General features: G+C 40.9%; 1 protein-coding gene across 3 annotated transcripts in view; it reads right to left on the minus strand.

Annotated features, from left to right (window-relative positions):
* Nucleotides 1-21,201, minus strand: part of LOC104587444 (phosphatidylinositol-3-phosphatase myotubularin-1) — a 92,687-nt gene that overhangs the window by 43,490 nt on the left and 27,996 nt on the right. For all 3 annotated transcript variants that reach the window (XM_010245059.3, XM_088889525.1, XM_088889524.1), the window contains 4 exons: nt 5,727-6,016; nt 5,536-5,609; nt 5,390-5,453; nt 5,096-5,161 (listed from right to left, as the gene is read on the minus strand). In XM_010245059.3, the coding sequence (XP_010243361.1) occupies nt 5,096-5,161; nt 5,390-5,453; nt 5,536-5,609; nt 5,727-6,016 (494 nt within the window). The remainder of the gene's footprint in view (nt 1-5,095; nt 5,162-5,389; nt 5,454-5,535; nt 5,610-5,726; nt 6,017-21,201) is intronic.

The following is a 21,201-nucleotide window of genomic DNA, read 5'->3' on the forward strand; positions in this document are numbered from 1 at the left end:
TGAGGCACAAGGTGAGGCACGCGCCTTTTTGAGGCAAGGTGAACAATTTAAAAAAAAAAAAGCTAAAAAATCAAAAAAATCAAAAAATTATAAAACATAATATTAATAAAAATATAAACTTAAGTTTTAAAATAAATGTTTTAAAAAAACTATTATCTAAAATTAAAATACATAAACATAATATGTAAAGCATATTCAAATGAGAATTTAAAAATGAAATCAAACATATAAAACATTTTCAAGCATATAAAACCAACAATCTCTTTTTTTCTCAATTGCATCAAGTAGTTAATGTGACAAACTTAAGTTTTCGGCTACTCCTTTTTATTCATGAGTACGAATGCAGGAGCTTTGGTGGATAACCCCAAAGTCAGTGAGATAAAAAGTAAAGGTTTTTCCCAAAGTATTCTTTTGCATTACCGAACCGAAATATCTCGATTCTTGTACCAAACTGGGTAAGAACAAATTCATGGAATTGTCTCACAAGTTTGGGAACTTCATCACGAGATTTCATCAAGAATAACCAAGTATACCAAGAAAAATCGTCAATGAACACGATAAAATATCGATAGCCACCCATAGAAGGTAAGTGGTACAGCCCCCATACATCAGAGTGCACAATATGAAAAGGAAAAGTGGATCTCTTATTACTCAAAGGATGAGTGCTTTTACAATGTTTTGATAACTCACATGACTCACAATGAAGACTAGACAAGTTAATTCCCTTAAACAACTCTGGGAATAAATGATTCAAAGCAGAAAATGATAAATGACCCAAACAAAAATGACATAACATGACACGACTAAAAGACTCTGAAAAGTAAACCCAAAAGCAACTCTCTCAGGTTGTCCTTGCCTTTGTCCAGAAATATCCAACAGATATATTCCATTCGCCTCATGGCCACCCCCAATTACTTTCTGAGACATCAGGTTCTAAAAAACACAATAAGACAGGAAAAAGGTTATACTACAGTTTAAGGATTTAGTTAGGTTGTTCACTGACATCAAATTAGTGTGCAACTTAGGGACATTAAGGACAAAAGTAAGGGAAAGGAAGTCGAAGGCCTTAATGACTCCCTTGCCAGAGATAGGAGCAAAAGAGCCACCGGCTAGGGTAATCTTATCACGGTTAGAAAGTAAGTCATAAGAACTAAATAAGGTAGAAATGTTGGTCATATGATCAGAAGCACCAAAGTCTATAATCCCAGGGATCCTACTTGAATAAGGTAGAAATGTTGGTCATGTGATGTGTTCTCTCTACTTGAATAGTGGTGAAACTATTTCCCATATCTTTACTTCTTGTTCCTTTGTGCATTATGTTTGGGAGCAGCTATTTTTTCTATTTGTGTGCAGACGGATTTCTCCTCAGCATGCAGTGGGCCTTTTTGATCCTCATTTCTTGAGACAGCCAACAAAAAGACGAAGATTACTTTGGAAAGCAATGAGAGCAGCAATGGTTTGGACCATTTGGAAAGAAAGAAGTGGGAGAACTTTCAATGATAAGAATAAGACCCGGGTATAAATCCTCAAGTTAGTTAGGCTGAAAGCTGCATGTTGGGTGAAAACTTTGCATTATTTCAAAGTCTTTTCACTTAATGGTATCTTGAGAACCTGGAAAGATGTGGCCCTATCAGCTATAGGCAAGGCAAGGACAGTGATGGAATGGAAGCCCCTGGCCCCCAATTTTATAAAACTCAACTTTGATGGAAGCTTCATTGATAATAGGGGATTGGCAAGAGGTAGGGGTGTCTTTAGAGATATAAAAGGTAGAGTGGTGACTTTATATTCAGGACACTCGGTACATAGCGATGCATTGACAGCTGAACTGGTTAGTCTACTGCAGGGGCTAAGGCTTGTGAAACAACTAGGCTTCCATAATCTAGAGGTGGAAGGGGATTCCCAAGTAGTCACCTCATGGACCAGAAATAACTCCCAGATTCCTTGGGTATTCCGGTATAAATTCAGGGAGATAGTAAGCCTAACAAGGGAACTAAATGTTTTCTTTAAGTGGGTAAGAAGAATAGCAAATGGAATGACAGATTCTCTGGCCAAAGAAGGGGCTGTGAGATGGCAAATGTTTTGGGAAAATCTGTAATCTTTGTTGATTTGGGGTGGAACCTACACCCTAGATCTTGTAATTCCTAATCTTTCATTAATAAAATTCCTTTTCTGCTAATAAAAAAAACTGCATTCTGCATAGATGCTTATATATTACATGCACAATCACATATACTTTACCAACCAATAAAAGGAGATCACGTATGACCTATAATAGGATTTGGACCAGCTTTAATTAATTTTTTAATTAGTAAATTTTGAATTTTATTGATTATAAGAAATATAAAGAAATGATGTACAAGGTGTAAATTCTTTTATACAGAGCAGAAAAATGAAATCAACTAGCATCATGCTTCCCTTGCTCCACTATAGAGCTCCCACCCCATACATAGATCAGTATTAGCTCAATGGGTATTTACCCCACCTCGATTCTTGTCTACCCACTCTCTCTTGGGAAAGAGAGTCTACCATTGAGTTAGCAGACCAAGGGGTCGAGGGATTTCTGCTTGTGCCACATGACATAGGGCAGTGCCAGGGATTGGTTTTCTTGGTGTTGCCCACTTTTTTCTTCAACCCCACATTGATTCTGTCTTTCAGCTTCAATGGTTATTGGCATTGATTGATTCTCATCCTCATGGACCACATTCCAGCCTCTCACTTTGACATACCCATTTCCTGTTATAGTATCTTTTTTTGACATCATTTACTTGATCTTGATGCTCTAGATCTTTGCAAATTTCTAGACCAAAATGTTCTTTTTGTTGTGGACATTGATTGCTTTTGTTACTTTTTTTTTCTTTCTTTTCCTATACCAATCATTACAGGAAATTGGAGCTCAGAAATACAAAAGTTGAAACAGTTCCTAGAATCTCAATTTGAGGTGAAAGATTTGGGTCCATTAAAGTACTTTCTTGGAATTGAAGTTGCCCACTCAAAAAGGGGCATCTTCATTTCTCAGAGAAAGTACACCCTTGATCTGTTACAAGACACAGGCAAGTTAGGTGCAAAGCCAGCAGATACTCTTATGGATGTCAACCATAAATTGGGTGACTGTGATGGTGAACCTCTGAAAGATGTAAAATAGTTCCAAAGGTTAGTGGGAAGGTTGCTTTATTTGTCCATGACTCTTCCAGACATTGCTTTTTCAGTTGGGGTTCTAAGCCAACTCATGCATTCCCCTAAGAGACCACACATGGAGGCAGCAGAGAGGATTCTTAGGTATTTGAAAAAGTATCCAGGATCAAGTCTACTATTTAGTATACATAATCATTTGAAGGTGGAAGTCTATATAGATGCTGATTGGGCAGGTGTTGTGGATTACAGAAAGTCCACAAGTGGGTATTGCACATTTGTGGGAGGAAATCTAGTGACATGGAGAAGCAAAAAACAAAGTGTGGTAGCAAAGTCAAGTGATGAAGCGGAGTATAAGGCTATGGCACATGGGGTGGCTGAAGTACTTTGGCTAAAATATCTTCTAAGGGAGCTTGGAGTAGCTTGGAGTTACTGCTCATAATCCTATGTCTCTTTACTATGACAACAAGGCAGCCATAAGCATTGCCAGCAATCCGGTCCTACACGAGAGGACCAAGCACATTGAAGTGGACAAACACTTCATAAGGGAAAAAATGGAAAAGGGAGAATTATGTCAACTCCAAGGAGCAACTAGCTGATGTCCTCATAAAGGGGCTTCCATACTCGCGGCACAATGAGTTGTGTGACAAGTTGGGCATGATAAGACATATTCAGCCCAACTTAAGGGGGAGTGTTGTTAGTGTGCTGTCAGCCTTTTCTTCTTTTAATTAGTTTATTATTAGGGTGTGCCGCCAGGGGTATAAATGTAATCTCCCATTTATTATTATATTATATCATTATAAATAAGAAGTTAAGTGCCGCCAGCAAAACTTTTTGACTCCCAAACTATTTTCCCTCTCTCTTCTTCTCTTCTCCTCTCTTTTCTCTCTCCAAGAAAGAAACTTCAAAGAGGGATGGGCATTCCCAACAGCTTACATGCTTTGCCCCCCCCCCAAGATCCAGAATCATCAAATCTTCTTGCACTGCCCCAGCACCACAATTTGGTCCTACTCCCACCTCACAGCCTTATTTGGCCTTAGTAAGTGATGATGGATCTATAGCCAGGTTGGTACCAAATATCTTGAACTAATCTCCACTTATAATCAAAAAATCTTTAGACCTAATATTTTCTTTTCTTTTAACAATTCAATACAATTTCCTCAAAAGCCTACATACACAGCACATGTTACTTTTGGCTCTTAAATTGTCCAACATATCCAAATATCTTACCCCCATTTTCACTTGGAAACCAAAAATTCTTAGTCTTTGTTCCGCTTTATTAGTTCCCATTAACACACTAATTCATCCTATTAAATTAAACTGAAACACAATGAACCAAAAAGTCTACAGCCTTCTAACTCACTCAACCAAGCTATGGTGAAATAATGAAATCTCAGGCTGACAAACATGAGAATGTGGGCACTAGTCTGAGAGCAGCCACCTCATGCTAAAAATTCCAGAGATTAGGTCCTTATCCAACCAACCCCTCTCAACACCTCTGATAGCCATTACCAGCATCGGAAATGACCTACTTTTGGTCCAAGTTGAACATCACTTCCACTAACGTTTGAGTTGTTAATCATCTCACTATAATTTGTAATTTGTAAAATTCTTCTGATTTCTCCTCAAGGCAATCATCTTCACCTTTTTCTTGCATTCTCTTCTTTCTTGAATGAAATGTTCTACTGGCAAAAAAACCCACCAATGCATTTAATCCTTGAGATACTCTATTTTCTTTTTTTTTTTTCTTTTTGCAATCAACACATTGATCCCAAGTATTAAATTTCTCTTTTGATGAATAATCTCAAATATAACATTTTACACATAATAAAAGGCATGATGAAATTTCACCTTCATGTGCAATATTTGTGGAGAACAGAAAAACAAAATTCATATAGAGAAAATCTGAACCCCAAAATAAAATAGAATATAGATGAAAAAAATAATAGAGAAGACAAATACACACCTTCGTGGTCCCCTCATACTTGCAGTTTGAGTGCAAAGTGCAGCAACAAGCTTTTCATCAGCATTGCTGCAGACCAATTCAAAGAAGCAGATCAAAGAAATCTCAACCAAGAAACAAAATGAAATAAAAGAAAATAGGATGGTTACCAAACCAAAGCAGTTAGGCTGAACATCTAATTCAGCCAACTTAAAAAAGCACACAAGAATCCTAAACTAAGAAATTTTAAATGTTTAAAAAAGGGGGAAAATGTCCCTTAACCTTGCATTAATAAGAAAAAACACCAACAATAATTACCTCCTCATATTCATCATGAGACCAACTAAAGGTTGGGATGAACGTGCAATAACAGCACCAGTTCCTACAACACAAAATGATTTTAGAACTAATAGAAAAGTTGAATGGCATGCATAGTAAATAAAGGAATGGCATTAGATGAAGACCTGGATGACACCACGAAATCACAGGTAACCGACACCTTGCACGAAAAGTAGAAGCCTGTAGCACTTCTTCATCACTAGTAGCAGCATTCCAGAGAGTTATTAGGATGGCAAAATCTCCCATAAAGTTATATTTCTTACAGTTAAGGGAGCAGAAGACAAATAATGACTTGCTCACAAGTCCAACAACCTACCTTACACTTTTAGGGACAATGAAGGAGAATGGATATGTTGGACACATTGTATAATTGGAATTCACCCAACTTATTCTCCACCACTCATTGGACAAAGACGACGACCCATCTTCCACTATACTACTTGATACATGGTAGGAGCTTTTTCCAAGGAGCCGACAATACTCATCCAATAACCGTGCCTTTGGATTGGTATTGGTTGACTTAGAAGGTCCGTGTATGAAGGTATAAAGATCCCCTAGTCGTGCGGGCCTTGTACATCTCCATAATGCATCAAAAATAGCATGCCTCTGTAGGAGTTGGAAGTTACAAAATAGAATAAGCAAATTTTGGAATTCATATGGAACATGGAACTAGAAAGATCAAATGCAAACAAGAAGCAGATCAAGACACATTTTACAAGTTTTATTTGAATGATATGTTAGCAACAATTAGCTTAGTTTTGTTAAAAATATAATTGGATATAAAGTAAAGTGGACAGCATGTATTTACCCTTATAAAAGAAAAGTGGGCTGCATGTATTTACCCTTATAAAAGAAAAGTGGACGGCATGTAACCCCAAAATGCTTTGTTACCATCTTTAAGTCAACCGGTTACAACTTTAGAATCACCTTCAATGACAAGTTTTGTGATATTCAATTCTCTTGCCCACTGTAAACCTTGTAACACTGCCAAGAAGCTCAGCCTTTGTGAAGTCCCCATGGCCAAATGGTCCTAAACACAAAGCAATGATGTGCCCTTGCACATTTCTAAAAATACCTCCCACTCCTGAAGGACCCAGATTTCCAGCACTGCTCCCATCAAAGCTTGATGAACTACTCCTCAAGTGGTGTCCAAAGTATATGGACCTTTGGTTTCTTTAATGAAGATGCTGGCATTTCTCCCCACTTCCTCCACAAATCATCATGTGTATAAGCTAAGAAAAGCTTCAGAGACTAAACCATGAAGAGAAGACTAAAAGTCATGTAAAGTCATCATAAGCTCCAATCAGATTAAACCATTCCTCCACAAATCTGTTAGACAGTTATGCCCTTAGCTCCAATCAGATTGAAGTATCTTTTGACATTTATTGTAAATGAATAAAGTACATAATTGATTCATGTCATTGTGGTGTGTTTCTGTGTAATACCCTTAAACTGAACACTTATGAGACTCGTGTTAGTTTAGAATCTTCACAGCCGTTGGATAGATCTAGGGAGATTTATCCTACCAAGGCTGACACTGATGTGCCGCCAAGTTGGTTGGGGTGGCTTGTCTCAGCTGCCAGGGTGAGACCTGAGGTACATGTAGTGTGGGTTTTCTTGAAACCCTGAACTGGACCAAATTCCAGTATTGCCCTGGACCTTGGAGATAGATGGGCAAAACTGGAATGTTACACCTGACCCCTAGACTCGATTATGGTACTACACTAGGTGTCGGATTGGGCTTGTCTCAGCTGCCAAGGTGAGACCTGAGGTACATGCAGTGTGGGTTTTCTTGAAACCCTAAACTGGACCAAATTCCAGTATTGCCCTAGACCTTGAAGATAGAAGGGCAAAACCGGAATGTTACACCTGACCCCTAGACTCGATTATGGTACAGCACTAGGTGTCGGATTGGGTTGTCTTTGATATGCCAATCAGTGAGATCCTTAGAGGGGGTCAAAACCTGGGTATATTGGGACAGTCTGAGAATTCACCTGAGTGGGTGATCAAAGTGACAGAATCAGCCCCTTTGTCGGACAAAGTGAATGATCGGGGAATGCACTCTCTCTGATGGAAACCTAAACTGTCGACAGTTGATTTCAAACGTTGAAATTTGTTTTTGCAAAATATATTTATATAGAGATATACATATATATTATGGTTTCAAAATGTTTGCAAAAGGTTTTAATTCCCGAGATCCATGTGAGTAGAGAGTGCAGCACTGTACCTTGCAGCCGAGGGAGAGGTCCTCTCTTATCAGGCAGTGCTTGATCATTATGGGCTGAGAGGTTAAGTGTAAGACCATTGAGGGTAATACCTGATGGGCTAATCTTGCATCTGCCCACAGTTCTTGGGTTTTCATAAGGTGGTTGGATCCAAGAACCATTTAGTGTAAATTTTAAGCCCATTAAGAGCCCGTGGTGATGGACTCAGGGGTTCACTGTCTCCTACAGTGAATTCGGCTAGGCCTTGTAACAAAGGTTGGGCTGAACCCATGTGGCTGATGTGGAGATCAATGTAAGGGTCCCACGCCATACAAAGAGAGCTAACTGGGCAGCAGGTTAATGAGTAAGTGAGCACATAAGCTTAATGGGCATAAAGCCCAACTCGAATTAGGCTTAAGTTAGTTAATTAAAAAGGGCAAGATCTGATTTATAATCTGATGAGGATTAGCTGAAGGATAAGATAAGTCTTATCCATTTAAGAGTCCAGATCCAAATATCAGATTCGGATCAAGAAACTCTCTCCTAATTAGATTAGGAGGCTGATTCAAAGAAGACTATAAATAGGGGGCGAATTCCTCAGTTTTATACATAGCAATCTGCAGAGTTCTCTCTTGTTCTTGCCATCCCTACCCAGTTCGATCTCCACTTGTGGATCTGATCAAGAAAGGTTCTTGATATTGTTTCTTGGCTGAAGAAACAATCTGAAGTCGTGCTCACCAGCCCTTGTTTCATTCTTGCTGAAGAATTTTAGTTCTTACTGAAGAGCCGTCCTGCTGATCCTGCTTCACCACACACTGTGTCATCTTCAGTGGAGGCGGGTTTTGGTCTTCTCCTTGGGCGTGAACACCTTCATTGGGAGTTACTGTTACTTCGTATCAGGTATATCCCTCTCCTCCCTTTTGCTTTCAGATCTGGTTCGGTTTTGGATTCAAGAACGAAATTTAAAAATGCAGTTTTCAAAATTAGTGAATGTGATCCCCGGATGGGAGAAAAGAAACTTTTGAAATTTCACCCAACCTTCCTGCAGGGTTCGGCCATCCATATGATGGATCTCCCATCCCTTCAAAATCATCATGTGAATGCCTCCACAAAAAGCCATGAAGATGCTGGAAGAAGGCCATGAATGTATTTCCAAGGAGAGACAAAGGTAGTCCAACTGCCAACGTGATAAGCCTGCACCTCTCGCTTTCAAAAGGAAACCTTCACAACCATTTGCCTATTACACAAGATGTTTGTTCCAAAAATTCTTAAAAGTAACGCTATCCTTATTTCTTGTTTCTTGATAAAACTGCATGCCTTCTTCAAAGTTCAGTCATTGATGAGAAATCCCCCTTCCCCATTTTGATTGCATCCTTAGCACCCTTTTCCCTTCCTCATGTATTGGTTGTATATGTACTATACAAACAGTTGGGTCCAAGTTCTGATAAGCTAGACTCCCAAGCTATATTCCTTAATTCTTTTCTTTTCTTTTTTTATAGAAAAGGTAATTTTACAAGTAGGATATACAAGAGCTACATTCCTTGGTTATTCCAGAACCAAAAAGGGCTATAAGTTATAGTCTAGAGCTACGTTGTGAATGCATGTCACTTTCTTTGAGAATGTCCCTTTTTTTCTTTGAGAATGTCCCTCTTGCAACCTTTTATTGCACATCTTCTTTTGATTCTTTGACATCACCGTCTTAAATCCATATGCACCATCCACCATATCAGTAGAAATCTGCTGAATTAAAAAATATGAAAGAAAAGTAGTTTCTTGAAGAGAGAAGGAAGAGAGAAGAAGAAGAAGAGAAGCTGAAAAGAAAACAGAGCAATAATCTGGCCGCCACTTATTATTTATACTAAAAATAATAGAACAGTACAATGACAACTATGCCCTTATAGGGCGGCAAAACATAAAACAACATATAAAACACTCAAAAACAAAATAAAATTTGGACTCACATAATTACTGTGGTCCCCACTTCCTATCTAACAACTAACATAAAACATCTACTCAGAAAAACATCATAAAACTGATTAATCTTCAACACTCCCCCTCAAGTTGGGAGTAAATGTCACACATTCCCAACTTGCGTAGATCATGTTCAAGCTTGTTCTTTCCCACCCCATTAGTGAGAACATCAGCCAGCTGCAACTCTAAAGAGACATAAGGCAAACAAACTTCTCCGGTTGTTACCCTTTCTCTTATAAAGTGTCTATCAACTTCAACGTGTTTTGTCCTATCATGCTGAATTGGATTGTGGGCAATATTGATTGCAGCCTGATTGTCACAGTATAACATCATAGGTTCCTCTACTTTCACCCCAATCTCACTCAAAAGAGATAACCCAAAGAAGTTCTGAGACACCATGAGCCATGGATCTGTACTCAGCCTCTGCACTTGACCTTGCCACAACCGCTTACTTCTTACTCTTCCAGGAGATCAAGTTTCCACCTACAAAGGTACACAGTCCTGATGTAGAACTCCTGTCATCTAAGCATCCTGCCCAGTCTGCATCTGTATAGGATTCTAGCTTCAGATTCTCATGATTTGAGAAAAAAATGCCTCTGTGAGGGTGTTTTTTCAGATATGCAAGTATTCACTCAATAGCTTCTCAATCTGAACCCGAGGTGCATGCATGTACTGACTCACAACATTGACAACATAAGAAATATCTGGTCATGTCATACACAAATACAGCAATCGGCCCACCATTCTTTGATATCTCCCATCCTTTACCAACTCACCATCCACAGCATTAATTCTGTGATTTGGATCTGTTAGTGGTGTTAGTGAAGGGGTATTTCAGTCTTTGTACTTGTTGAGAATGCTGATGTGTACTGTTATGTTAGTTCGAGTGCCTCTTACTTAAAGAAGGGCACTCAAGTCTTTTTCAATAAGTCAATAATATAATAATAGGTCTGGCCGAATCAAGGGATTAACTTTTTTCCCTAATTCGAACCAGCCTTTCTCTCTTTTCTCTCTTCTCTCTTTTCTTCTTTCCTCTCCTACTTCTTGCTGTCTACTTTACTCTACAGTCAACGAACAAGACAGAATTCTATGGCAGGTCAAACTTCAACATGGTATCAGAGCTAGGTTCACCAAATCAGACTTGCTAGAATTCTGCCTTCTGCGCATTCGAATTAGGGTTTCACTTGGGGTTCTCAGTTGTGAGTTGGAGACTGGGAAAAGGGCTGAAAAGGAGTGATCGCCCTCTTCCCTAGGAGGTCTCTATGCCTCCGATTGTGTCGTTGGTGATTGGTTGCTGTGGTTTCTAAGCCCTAGTTAGGGCTGGTACGTGTGGTGCAGTGGTGTCTCAGCCCTTCGTATGGTTGGCCTTCAGGCGATGAGGTAAAGTTTTTTTTTTTTTTGTTATGGAATACATGAGAGGTGTAGTACAGTTCGCATGATGGGTTCTCAGATTGCAGTATGCTAGGGTTTATGCTAGGGTTTATTCTGGTTTGTGTGTGATTCGAATGGCAATAGTGTCTACTTAATGGTGAAGCTTCCTATAGTTGTGGATTAATGTTGGTGGTGTTACAAGTGTGGTTTTCAGCTTTTGATATCGCTGAAATCAGTGTGTAGACCTCGGTGAGTAGGGGTTGTGGTGTTGTAGTTTTCAACATTTAATACTGCTGAAATCAGTGTACAGACTTCGGTGAGTAGGGTTTGTGGTGTTGCAGTTCTCAGCTGTTGAAATCAGTGTGCAGATTTCGATGAAGTGTCTGTGTGTAGTGTGCAGTGTGTAGTGCTCCTAATTCAGTGCTCAGAATTAAGGGAGTTCGGCAATGGCAGATAACAGTGATAGTAAACCTAGTGTCATGATATCTACTGACTACCTGAATGTCCAAATGACCTCCATTAAACTGAATGGAGAGAATTATGTCCCTTGGGCCAAGTCTGTAGAGGTTTTTCTGAAGGCGAAGAAGAAAGTGAAGCATATAAGAGAGGAGAAACCCCCCGCTAATTCTCAGGAGTATGAAGACTGGGAACAGGAAGATGCACAGATCATTACATGGTTGTGGAACAGTATGGAACCCAAAATCAGTGTGAACTTCATGTTTCTTGACACAGCCAAAGAGGTGTGGGATCATGCCAAGAAACTGTATTCAGGTCAGGATAATACCACTAGGGTATATCAACTGTATCAGGAATACTTCAATCTGCAACAGGGAAATCAGAGCCTTGAGGAGTACTATGCCAATGTGAGGAATATCCGTAATGAGTTAAATGTCTATCATCCTCTCACTTCAGATGTCAAAGTTCAACAGCAACAGCGAGAGCAGCTGGATGTAACACGGTTTCTGGTGGGGCTGAAGTCTGAGTATGAACCAGTACGAGCCCAGATACTAGGGGGATCTGCTCTTCCATCTTTAGAGGAGGTGTTTGCTCGTCTTCGGAGGGCTTCCATTGGATCTATGGACTCTAATGTCTCCGATAAATCAGCATTTGCAGTGTCAAGAGGCCGAGGTGGCAGAAGTGGGACTCGAGGAACCCAGCCTGGCAGGAGTGGTAGTGGTGGATCTACACACATCCGTGGTGGTGGTCGTACTGGAGGCAGAGATTCAGGGGGAGCTCGTGGTAGAGGACGTGGCTCGGGTCCACGGAAGTGTACTCACTGTGGTTTGGATGGACATACCATTAACTACTGCTATGACTTACATGGTCCTCCCTCGACGTGGGCCAACCATGCCATGACTAGTGACACCAGTTTCAGCCCTACACAGGAGAAACGGTCAGCTGACCCGATGCCTTCTACTCCCTCAGATGGTCCAGGCAAGGAGATGGTGAGTGTTCCTCGTGATGAGTATGAGAGGTTTGTTCAATCCAAGTCGCAGCAGAACACAGCTTCCTTTGCACACTCAGGTATGGCTTGTTTGGCATCCACACCCAACCCCTGGATTATTGACTCTGGAGCCTCCGATCACATGACGGGAACTCCAGGTGTGTTTTCATCTCTCACTCATTGCTCAACATCACAATCTGTTACCCTTGCTAATGGCTCCACGTCATCTATCTGTGGTGTTGGTAATGTTGACCTAGACCCTGTATCCCTATCCTCTGTTTTATATGTACCTAAGCTTCCATTTAATCTTATGTCTGTTAGTAAGCTGACCAAGTCACTTAAGTGCTCCATCACTTTTTACCCTTCTATGTGTGTTTTTCAGGATCTCAAGACGGGGATGAAGATTGGTGGAGGGCATGAAGCCGGTGGACTGTATTATCTTGATGGTGGTGGACGAACGTCAACGGCTCTTCAGTCATCCATTTCTCCTCTCCAGTGGCACTGTAGATTTGGTCATCCTTCGCTGAAAGTGTTGCAGTCCTTAGTCCCTTCATTGAGTCAACTTTCTGTTTTAGATTGTGAGTCTTGTCAATTTGGGAAACACCATCGTGTTCCCTTTCGTTCTAGGGTCGATAACCGTGTGTCGAGTCTTTTTTCTTTAATTCATTCAGATGTTTGGGGTCCTTATAAAGTGATGTCATATAATGGATACCGATATTTTGTTATTTTTGTTGATGACTGTTCAAGAATGACGTGGCTCTATTTAATGAAAGAAAGAAGTGAATTATTTTCCATCTTCCAGAAATTTTATGCTGAGATCCGCAATCAATTTGGTGTTCACATCAAAATTTTCCGTTCTGATAATGGTCGTGAATACTTGTCCTCATCTTTTCGAGAATACTTGGACCACCATGGGATTATACACCAAACTTCATGTACCTATACTCCGCAACAAAATGGGGTTGCTGAGAGAAAGAACCGCCATCTTGTAGAAACGGCACGCTCCCTCATGCACCACATGAATGTTCCCAAAACTTTTTGGAGCGATGCAATGCTCACCTCTTGTTTCTTAATTAATCGGATGCCCACGTCTATCCTTGATGGTCGTTCTCCTTTTAGTGTCTTATTCCCCAACATGTCTCCGTTTCCGCTTTCTCCTCGGGTATTTGGGTGTGTCTGCTTCGTTCATAATCTGAGTCCCGGGACTGACAAGTTAGATGCACGTTCCCTGAAGTGTATCTTCCTTGGTTATTCCCGAACTCAGAAAGGGTACAAGTGTTATCATCCTAGTTCTCGTCGTTCCTTGGTATGTGCTGATGTTACATTCTTTGAGTCTACTCCGTTCTTCGTGGGGTCCGGTGCTGCTACTTCCCCCACATCACCACCTCCTCTTCCTCTTCCTGTGGCTGATCCACCTCCTTTGGTTCCAGTCATGCCTACGTCCTTGCCTCCGGTGCCACCATTGGTTGACCGTCCACCCATCCGTCACGTGTATACACATCGCCCACGTGTACCGGCTGCAGCTCCTCCAGCTTCATCACCGTCGACAGATCCAGCTCCAGCTTCGACACCAGCCTCCGACCTAGATCTTCCTATTGCCTTACGGAAAGGTAAGCGTACTTGCACCCTTCACCCTATTTCCAATTTTGTTTCACTTACCCACCTCTCCGCTTCCCATCGCCAGTTCATATCTTTGTTATCCTCCGTGGTTGTTCCTAAGGATGTCCAGGAAGCCCTTACCTCTCCAGAGTGGTGCCGTGCTATGGAAGAAGAGCTCTCTGCTTTGCATCATAATCACACTTGGGATCTCACCGCTCTTCCTCCTGGGAAGCAGGCTGTCGGTTGTAAGTGGGTGTATAGTGTTAAGTACTTGCCAGATGGTCGTGTTGAGCGCCTGAAGGCGCGGCTGGTTGCCAAAGGGTACTCCCAAACCTATGGCATTGACTACACGGAGACGTTCTCCCCGGTTGCTAAGATAGGATCAGTTCGTGTCGTCATCTCCCTTGCAGCTATGTCTGGTTGGCCTCTCCATCAGCTCGATATCAAAAATGCCTTTTTGCATGGGGATTTGCTCGAGGAGGTCTACATGGAGCAACCACCTGGGTTTGTTGCTCAGGGGGAGGATGGTAAGGTATGTAGACTTAAGAAGGCTATTTATGGACTTAAACAGTCCCCTCGAGCATGGTTTGGTAGGTTCAGTGAGGTGGTCAAGAAGTTTGGTCTGAAACAGTGCCAAGTTGATCACTCTGTCTTCAGTCTTGACTCTTCGGCAGGTAAAATAATATTGGTGGTGTATGTGGATGATATCGTTGTGACTGGGAATGATAAAATGGGCATTGACAGATTGAAGGCATTCCTACAGGAACACTTTCAGACAAAGGACCTTGGCAAGTTGAAATACTTTTTGGGCATAGAGGTAGCAAGATCTAAGCATGGCATTAATTTGTGCCAGAGGAAATATGTGCTTGATTTACTGGAAGAAACAGGATTGTTGGGTACTAAACCGGCTGAGACACCTATGGAAACAAATACGAGGCTGAGCAGTGATATAGGTGAAGTGTTTGAAGAGCCTGGCAGATACCGACGACTTGTAGGCAAACTAAACTATCTAACCATTACTCGGCCAGATATTTCATTTGCGGTTAGTGTGGTGAGTCAGTTCATGCAGAAACCTTTGGTCCCACATTGGAATGCAGTGCTAAGGATTGTGAGGTATCTGAAAGGAGCTCCTGGTCGTGGTTTGCTGTACAGAAGTGGTGGAAAACTGGTAGTAGAAGGATACACCGATGCTGATTGGGCAGGTTCTATGTCTGATAGACGATCTACCACAGGCTATTGCACCTTTCTGGGGGGTAACCTGGTAACATGGAAAAGTAAGAAGCAAACAGTTGTGGCAAGAAGCAGTGCAGAAGCGGAATATAGGGCCATGGCACATACTGCTTGTGAACTAGTGTAGCTGAGGAACCTTCTACAGGAGATAGGATATGACATCAGTACTCCAATGAAGCTCTACTGTGACAATCAGGCAGCGGTTCATATCTCTTCCAATCCAGTGTTTCATGAAAGAACCAAGCACATCGAAGTTGACTGTCATTTTGTGAGAGAGAAGGTGCTGAATGGGGTGATAGAAACTGCATATGTTAGTACGGGAAACTAGTGGGCAGACTTGTTTACAAAAGGCTTGAGTCGGGGGAGAGTGGACTACATATGTAACAAGCTGGGATTATATGATATATACTCACCAGCTTGAGGGGGAGTGTTAGTGGTGTTAGTGAAGGGGTATTTCAGTCTTTGTACTTGTTGAGAATGCTGATGTGTACTGTTATGTTAGTTCGAGTGCCTCTTACTTAAAGAAGGGCACTCAAGTCTTTTTCAATAAGTCAATAATATAATAATAGGTCTGGCCGAATCAAGGGATTAACTTTTTTCCCTAATTCGAACCAGCCTTTCTCTCTTTTCTCTCTTCTCTCTTTTCTTCTTTCCTCTCCTACTTCTTGCTGTCTACTTTACTCTACAGTCAACGAACAAGACAGAATTCTATGGCAGGTCAAACTTCAACAGGATCAATAGGAGTGTCTGTTGGTTTGATCCCCAGCTTCCCAGTCTCCCGCAGTAGGTCAAGTACATACTTTCTCTGTGAAACGAAGATCCCATGCTTGGATCTTGCGACTTCAATCCCTAAGAAGTATTTGAGCTCACCAAGATCTTTGATCTCAAATTCTTGCTGCAATGATTTTTTGAGATCATCAATCTCCTCTAAATCATTTCCTGTCACCACTATATCATCCACATACACAATCAGAATTGACACCAGAGCATCTCTCCTCTTCACAAAGAGGGTGTGATCAGACTGTGTCTGTGTGTATCCAAAATGGATGAGTGCCCCTCTGAACTTGTCAAACCAAGCCCTAGGTGACTGTTTCAGTCCATACAAAGATTTTCTGAGTCTGCACACCTTTCCTTTACCAACATTTTCATAAAAGCCTGTTGGAATGTCCATATATACCTCCTCCTGTAAAACACCATTGAGGAAAGCATTTTTTACAACAAACTGGAACAAGGGCCATGAATAGGTGGCTGCTAGAGATAAAAGGATACGAACTGAACTCATCTTGGCTACTGGTGCAAAGGTTTCCAGATAATCAATACCATAGGTCTGAGTATACCCGTTTGCTACCAACCTTGCCTTGTACCTCTCTATCTTGCCATCGGCTTTATACTTCACTGTGAATACCCATCTACATCTGACTGTCTCTTTGTCTGGGGGGAGATCAACTATTTCCCAAGTTTGGTTTTTTACCAAAGCATCTATCTCATCTTGTATGGATGTTTTCCACTCAGGTTTGGAGAGAGCCTCAGTAACATTCCTAGGTATAGACAGAATCCAGGGAAGAAAGAAAAGCATGGTAGGAGGTTGATAAGGCACTGTAGGAAAAGATGGTATGAAATGCAACAGGCTGTACACTTTCTCTTCCTCTTACGAAGTGCAATGGGAAGATCAAGGTCAATGGGATCAGCTGCAACAATGGAGTTAGGGACAGGAACATTATCATCAGAAAACATAACAGGCTCAGGCTCAAGAGGAATACCTGGAACTGTATCTGCCGAATTTGGAGTTTCAGAAGGACTGATAGAGAGTGATGTGGGTTGAGGATGTGTGGAGTCAACCATCATTTGCCGGCGTTGATATTTCTGTGAGGCTGCCCATAGTGGCTCAAGTAATGAAACTTGAGATGCAGGTGCTGGTTGAACTGATGCAAGTGCTGGCTGAACTGATGGGGGCACCAAAGAAACAGGAAGAGGAACAGATTGTGAGTTCTCCTCCCCAAAACTCTCCCCCTGAGGAAAACCAATCGAGAAGAATAAGGTGGATTCAAATAAGGTAATATCCATAGTGACAAATCTGCTCTTTGACATTGGGTCATAACAACAATACCCCTTTTGGTTCTGAGCATACCCAAGAAAAACACATTTCTTGGCCTTAGGATCCAATTTCTTGTGATGAGGGCCAAGAATGTGAACAAAGGAAATACAGCCAAAAACCCTCAGAGGTATATGAAATATCTCCCCATCTAGAAAAAGAAGATTAAATGGCACCTTAAGCCCCAAAGTCCGTGAAGGAACACGGCTGTAAAAACTGCATCTCCCCAAAACTGCACAGGAACTGAAGCACACACCATAAGACTCCTTGCCACCTCCCCAATGTGTTTGTTTTTCCTCTCAACAACTCCATTCTGTTGCAGTGTATATGCAAAACTGCTCTGATGAACTACACCATGTTCTAAGAGATGTGTGGTCAGGTCCTTCTCAAAGTACTCTCTAGCATTATCTGATCTAAAAGCCTTAGTTCTCACTCCAAATTGTGTGAGAACCATCTGGTGGAACTGTCGTACCAAATTAGGAACCTCATCACGTGATCTCATCAAATATATCCAAGAATATCGTGTATAATCATCCACAAACAAGAGAAAGTAACGGAATCCTCCCATGGATGGAATATGATATAGCCCCCATACATCAATGTGAACAATATTAAAAGTAGAAGTACTTCTTTTATTACTTGGTTTAAAAGACTGTCTACAATGCTTTTCTAACTGACAACTTTCACACTCTAAAGTAGAGAACTGAATAGACTCAAACAACTTTCAAAAAAGACATTTCAAAGAACTAAAAGAAAGATGTCCCAAGCGATTGTGCCAAAGCATAATCTGGTTCACTAACTCTGACCCACTACTACTGTTGTTGCTAACATGATAGCCCTAATGTCTCGGAATCTCGTCCAGAAGGTAGACTCCATTCACCTCACGACCACTCTCAATCATCTAATTTGACTCCAAATCCTGCAAAACACAATTACAAGGAAGAATGGTCACGGAACAATTCAACTTTTTTGTCAAAGAACTAATAGACAGTAGGTTGGTATGAAGTCTAGGGACATGTAAAACAAAAGACAGAGTTATATCATTGGTCACTCTAATTGTCCCCTTCCCAGCAATGGGCATATGTGAACCATCTGCTGTAGAGACTCTGTCTCTATCAAAGCACAACTGATAGGAATTGAAAAGGGTAGGGGCATTAGTCATGTGCTCAGATGCTCCTGAGTCTAGAATCCAGGGAGGTCCCTCCTGACTTGAAGTGGATGCAAGATTTGCATTTGCATATGAACTACCTGTATGTGCAAAGGAAGTGGTGTAGTTGGCTCCTGCATTCTGTTGTCCATCTGGAAGGCTAGAGCTAGGTGAACCTTTTTTACTCGTAAGCTATCCAAACCTCTCCAATTATGTTCTCATTGTTGCTACTGCAATGGATTCCCAATCAGTTTGGGAAAGAGGGGTCGAAGAGTCTCTTACAGTGGCTACATTTGCATTTCCCTTCTTGTTCCTTATCTGAGCAGGCATAAGATTTGGATGAATCTTCCAACAAGTGTCCCTAGTATGCTTAGGCTTCTTGCAATAATCACACACCAAGTCCTTCTTATCTTCCCTTCTACTCTTACTACTCCCCCTGTCTTCATTCGGCTTAGGTTTTGTTGTACCAACCATAGCTAACTGGTCAATCTCAGGCTGTCTCAGCATTACATTCCTCCTACTCTCCTCTCCAAAGACAAATGCATAGGCCTGAGAGAGTGTCACACCCTCCCTAGAAAGAATATGTTGCCTAGCTATGTCAAATTCAGGGTTCAGCCCTACCAAGAACTCAAAAACCCTATTCCTCTCTACTAGTCTGTGATAAGTTGTTGCATCATTTACACTTTCCCATACCACAGTTTCTAAGTGATCTATTTCCTACCATAGGGTTTGCAGCATGGAGAAATACACAGCAAGAGCTTTTTCTCCCTGTTTCATACATATCACCTGATTTCTTAACTGATAGGCTCTGGCTTCATTTTGCTTCTGAGAGTAGGTTTCAGTCACTCCATCCCAAATCTCCTTAGCAGTATTAACCCATAGGAAATTTTTTGCAATATGAGGTAACATAGAATTACATAGTCAGGACATTACCATGTAATTCTCCTACACCCATCGGGAAACGTCTGTATCAAGTTTCTTCTCCTCCCCAGTAAGATACCCTAATTTTCCACGGGCACCAATAGCCATCTTAGCTGATTCTGCCCACTCCAAATAATTTGTACCATCAAGTTTTATTGTAGTAACGATCCTAGACCCAAAAATAACACTACTACCTCCAACACCCAGTCCCACGGTACCGGTAAATTTCATCTCGGTATTCCAACTCTTCATCTTACTTCAAATAGTTCAACAGTAAGAAAAAATAGATTGGAGACCTTCAAAAAATAGTTTAATATCACACACAAAGAAACCAACCCTTCCGGAGGAAAAAAAAAAAACCCTAGCTGGAGAGAAATCTCTCTCCTCCCCACACCTCCCAACAGAGAGAAGAGTGAATCGATCACTCCAAGAGGCTCAGAAAATTCCAGAAACCAAACCGCCCTCTTCAGAAAATCAAAAGAAAACTAACAATACCTAAGCGCCCAAGATCAAACCAAAAACAAAGAGTCCAACATTTCTGGGACTCTTCCCCGAACTCCAGTTCTTCCTGATTTTGATGTCGAACAGTAGATCACCTTCCTGATGACTAGATCCCACCAAAAAATCCAAGAACTGGGCAATCTATAGCAGATCAGTCAGCCCTTTACTACTTCATGCAATTGGCTGATCTAGGGCTGCATGAGAATGTTTCAATAAACCCTAGTTGATGCTCTGATACCAAGTAGGAATCTGCTGAATTAAAAAAATATGAAAGAAAAGTAGTTTCTTGAAGAGAGAAGGAGAAGAAGAGAAGAGAAGTTGAAAAGAAAAGAGAGCAATAATCTGGCCGCCCCCTTCACTTATTACTTATACTAAAAATAATAGAACAGTACAAAGACAACTATGCCCTTATAGGGCAGCAAAACATAAAACAGCATATATAACACTCAAAAATATAATAAAATTTGGACTCACATAACTACTGTAGTCCCCACCTCCTATCTAACAACTAACATAAAACATATACTCAGAAAAACATCATAAAACTGATTAATCTTCAACAATATCTCTCATATTTTGCTAAAAGAAAACATGTACAAACTCTAAAATCATGTCCTTGGGACAAGTTTAATTACTATGAACTCAGAATCAGAAGGCTTATGGGTCAGAAGATTGAACACATTTTTTCTTTGTTCAATTTACATATAAAGAAGAAGCCATAAGTGTGTATTAGAATTAGAGGGAGAAGGAAAGCAGATCAAATGGCCAGATTTTTGTATGAGTCACGGGTATCCTTTGGCGGGATCACTGAAGTAGATTCAGGGCTTGATGCTACTGTGGATTAACATTGTCAACATTCCTCTACATGCCTGGTGTATGCAACACTTTTTCTGCCATTGGGATTGTATATGAATTGATCATAGAAACCTTACTTTGGAACAACCTTCAGTCAGCAAGAATTATAATGAAGATAGAAGATTACTATTCAATGGCTCACTACCATCACTCATAGAGATGATTTTTACAGGGTAAATCTAGAAAGTTAGGATGTTGATTAAAGGATATATACCATTGGGCAGGTCAGAAAAGGAAGGGAATCCAGTGGCAGTACAATGACAGAAAATGAATATCTCAGAAATCTTGTGTGCACAAGGGAAAAAGCCAGTTGAGAAAGAGGTAGAATATGATGCAATGTCATGTATGGAGGGCAAAATAGTATATTCATCAGGGGTATTAAAGAACCAACAAATATAAAAGATAAGTGATGAGTAATGATAATCACCATCATCATCATCATCTAAGCCTTGTCCC

The sequence above is a fragment of the Nelumbo nucifera genome, chromosome 6 (assembly GCF_055504915.1).
Source record: "Nelumbo nucifera cultivar China Antique chromosome 6, China Antique-T2T, whole genome shotgun sequence".
NCBI lineage: Eukaryota > Viridiplantae > Streptophyta > Magnoliopsida > Proteales > Nelumbonaceae > Nelumbo > Nelumbo nucifera.